The 2,214-nt window shown below is 36.7% G+C and overlaps 1 protein-coding gene across 1 annotated transcript in view; it reads left to right on the forward strand.

The window, feature by feature from the left end:
- The window catches only part of LOC101305117, an 8,333-nt gene extending 7,006 nt beyond the window's left edge, over nt 1–1,327 (forward strand). The window contains exons 2-3 of the mRNA XM_004308355.1: nt 76–421; nt 770–1,327. Coding sequence (XP_004308403.1) covers nt 76–421; nt 770–1,327 — 904 coding nt within the window. The remainder of the gene's footprint in view (nt 1–75; nt 422–769) is intronic.
- Nucleotides 1,328–2,214: the final 887 nt, after the last annotated feature.

Raw genomic sequence — 2,214 nt, forward strand, 5'->3', positions numbered from 1 at the left:
TGAACCATTGCATGCATACGATTTTCCATTGAGCCAGTGTCATCTCAATGATTCTCCCTATGAAGAGATATGTAGAACTGAATTTTGTGCTACTGAAGAGCAGCAGTCACCGTGTGAACCTAGCAGCAAGAAAGCTGCTGCACCACGACAAGCTAACTTCTCAATTGAGGAAGACAAACTTCTTGTATCTGCATGGCTCAATATCAGCTTGGACCCTGTCAAAGGAACTGGCCAAAAGAGACAACAATTCTGGAAAAGAATTACAAAATACTTTGAAGACAACAAGACGTGGACTGGTGAACGGTCGACAAAATCACTCATTAATCGTTGGTCAACAATCAGCAGCAGTGTGAGCAAGTTTTGTGGATATTATTCTTCAATTGAACACTTGAGGAGAAGTGGTTACACAGAACAAGATAAGGTACACTTTAGCATATTTATTTCAGTTTATTTCAACCATTTCACTATTGTCAATGAATACACACTATTGTCAATGAATAAACTTGATGCTTATCAATGAACTCATACTAACAAGAGAAATAAACTTGATGCTTATCAATGAATACACACTATTGTCCTCCTGTAGTTTAGTTGCATATTAATTGGACTTGCATACATATATTTACATATATGTGTGTGTGTATCTTGGAACTACATAGATGAAGAAAAATAATTCAGTTGAATATTATTTTGTATGTTGAATCCTATGTTGCATGTATACATATACTTCTGTTGTTGCAAACATGTTTATTTAAGTTCTCTTTGTCAGATAGTGGAGGCAAAAGAGACTTACAAGAAAGAAGAACGTCATGCATTTGTACTTGATCATTGTTGGGTTGTTTTGAGGTTCCAGCAAAAATGGATGGATGAACATCAAAATCAAGAATCTAAGAGACAACAACAGAAGGTTTGTTCTAGTAAGAATCATGATTCAATCAATTTAGAAGATGATTTAGAAGCTCCTGAACCTGCAAGCTTGAAGAGGCCAATTGGGAGAAAGGCTGCAAAAGAAGCAAACAAGAAAGCAAAGTCCAACGATGAAGGTGGCGCAAATGAGAAGGAATCTAAAATCCGTTCTGAGTTGGAAGAGTTCAGAGCAAAGCGATTAGAAAGTGATCGCATAAAGGCTGAACAATTTAAGTTGCTACTTGATACTCAGAAAAAGGAAGTTGCTCTTAAAGAGAAGGAACTTGAGCTTCAGGCTCGGAGTGAGGAGATTGGAATAATGTCTATGGATACTAGTAAGATGCTTCCTCATCAAGTGGAATATTTTATCGGTCTTCAGAAAGAAATCTTGGCAAAAAGAGCTGCTAATGGAAATGAATAGTTTCCTTTGTTAGTTCTTATTTTCAGTATTACTAGATGTGTCTGATCTTGTTTCTATGAGACATCTAATTTGGTTAGCATTTTCTTTCTAGTATTGCTGTTATGAGACATTATGTTGTACTTTTCAGTTTTATGAGACATCTTTTGTTTGCTTTGCAGTTATGAAAAATCTTTTGTTTTATGTGACAACATTAAGGGTTGCTTTGCATGTTTAACTCTTCTATGTTCCTACAATTCTCAACAGTGTAATGATTTTTTGAATGTTCAGATTGTGTGCAAGTAAACCCAGCTGATGTTATGAACCAGACTAAATAGGCAAAGGAAAACATTTATACGAATGTTTAGAATCATCTAAATGCAGGACGAATATGGCAAAATTACTTGATAACAATGGGAAACTAGAGAACAATGTTCAACAAAAACGTCTGAAGAAGAAAGAAATTTCTAGTAGCAAAAGGTACTATCCCGTGAAACGACCAGAGCTCATACTACTGTCCTCCATGTATTTGTGCTCGACAAGATCTTCTTGGAGCTGAGTATGCATTTGTTTATCTCTAACCCGATGACGATTTGCAATGAACTCCATTAGTGTTGGTGTACACTCATGTGAAATTGATATGCGAGGAATGTCTGTAACATGATCATATTCGTTTTCAATCTCACGTATCTTTGTTGGTCTACGATTACGCTCATGTTCATCACGCTCGTCTTCAACAATCATATTGTGCATTATTATACATGCCGTCATAATATACTTTAGCATCTCTTTGTCCCAAAGTCTTGTTGGGTTTCTAACAATCGCAAAACGGGCTTGAAGCACTCCGAACGCGCGCTCCACATCTTTCCTGGCCCCTTCTTGCTCTTTAGCAAAATGCCGATGCTTATTTC

This window comes from Fragaria vesca, linkage group LG7 (genome assembly GCF_000184155.1).
Source record: "Fragaria vesca subsp. vesca linkage group LG7, FraVesHawaii_1.0, whole genome shotgun sequence".
Taxonomy (NCBI): Eukaryota; Viridiplantae; Streptophyta; class Magnoliopsida; order Rosales; family Rosaceae; genus Fragaria; species Fragaria vesca.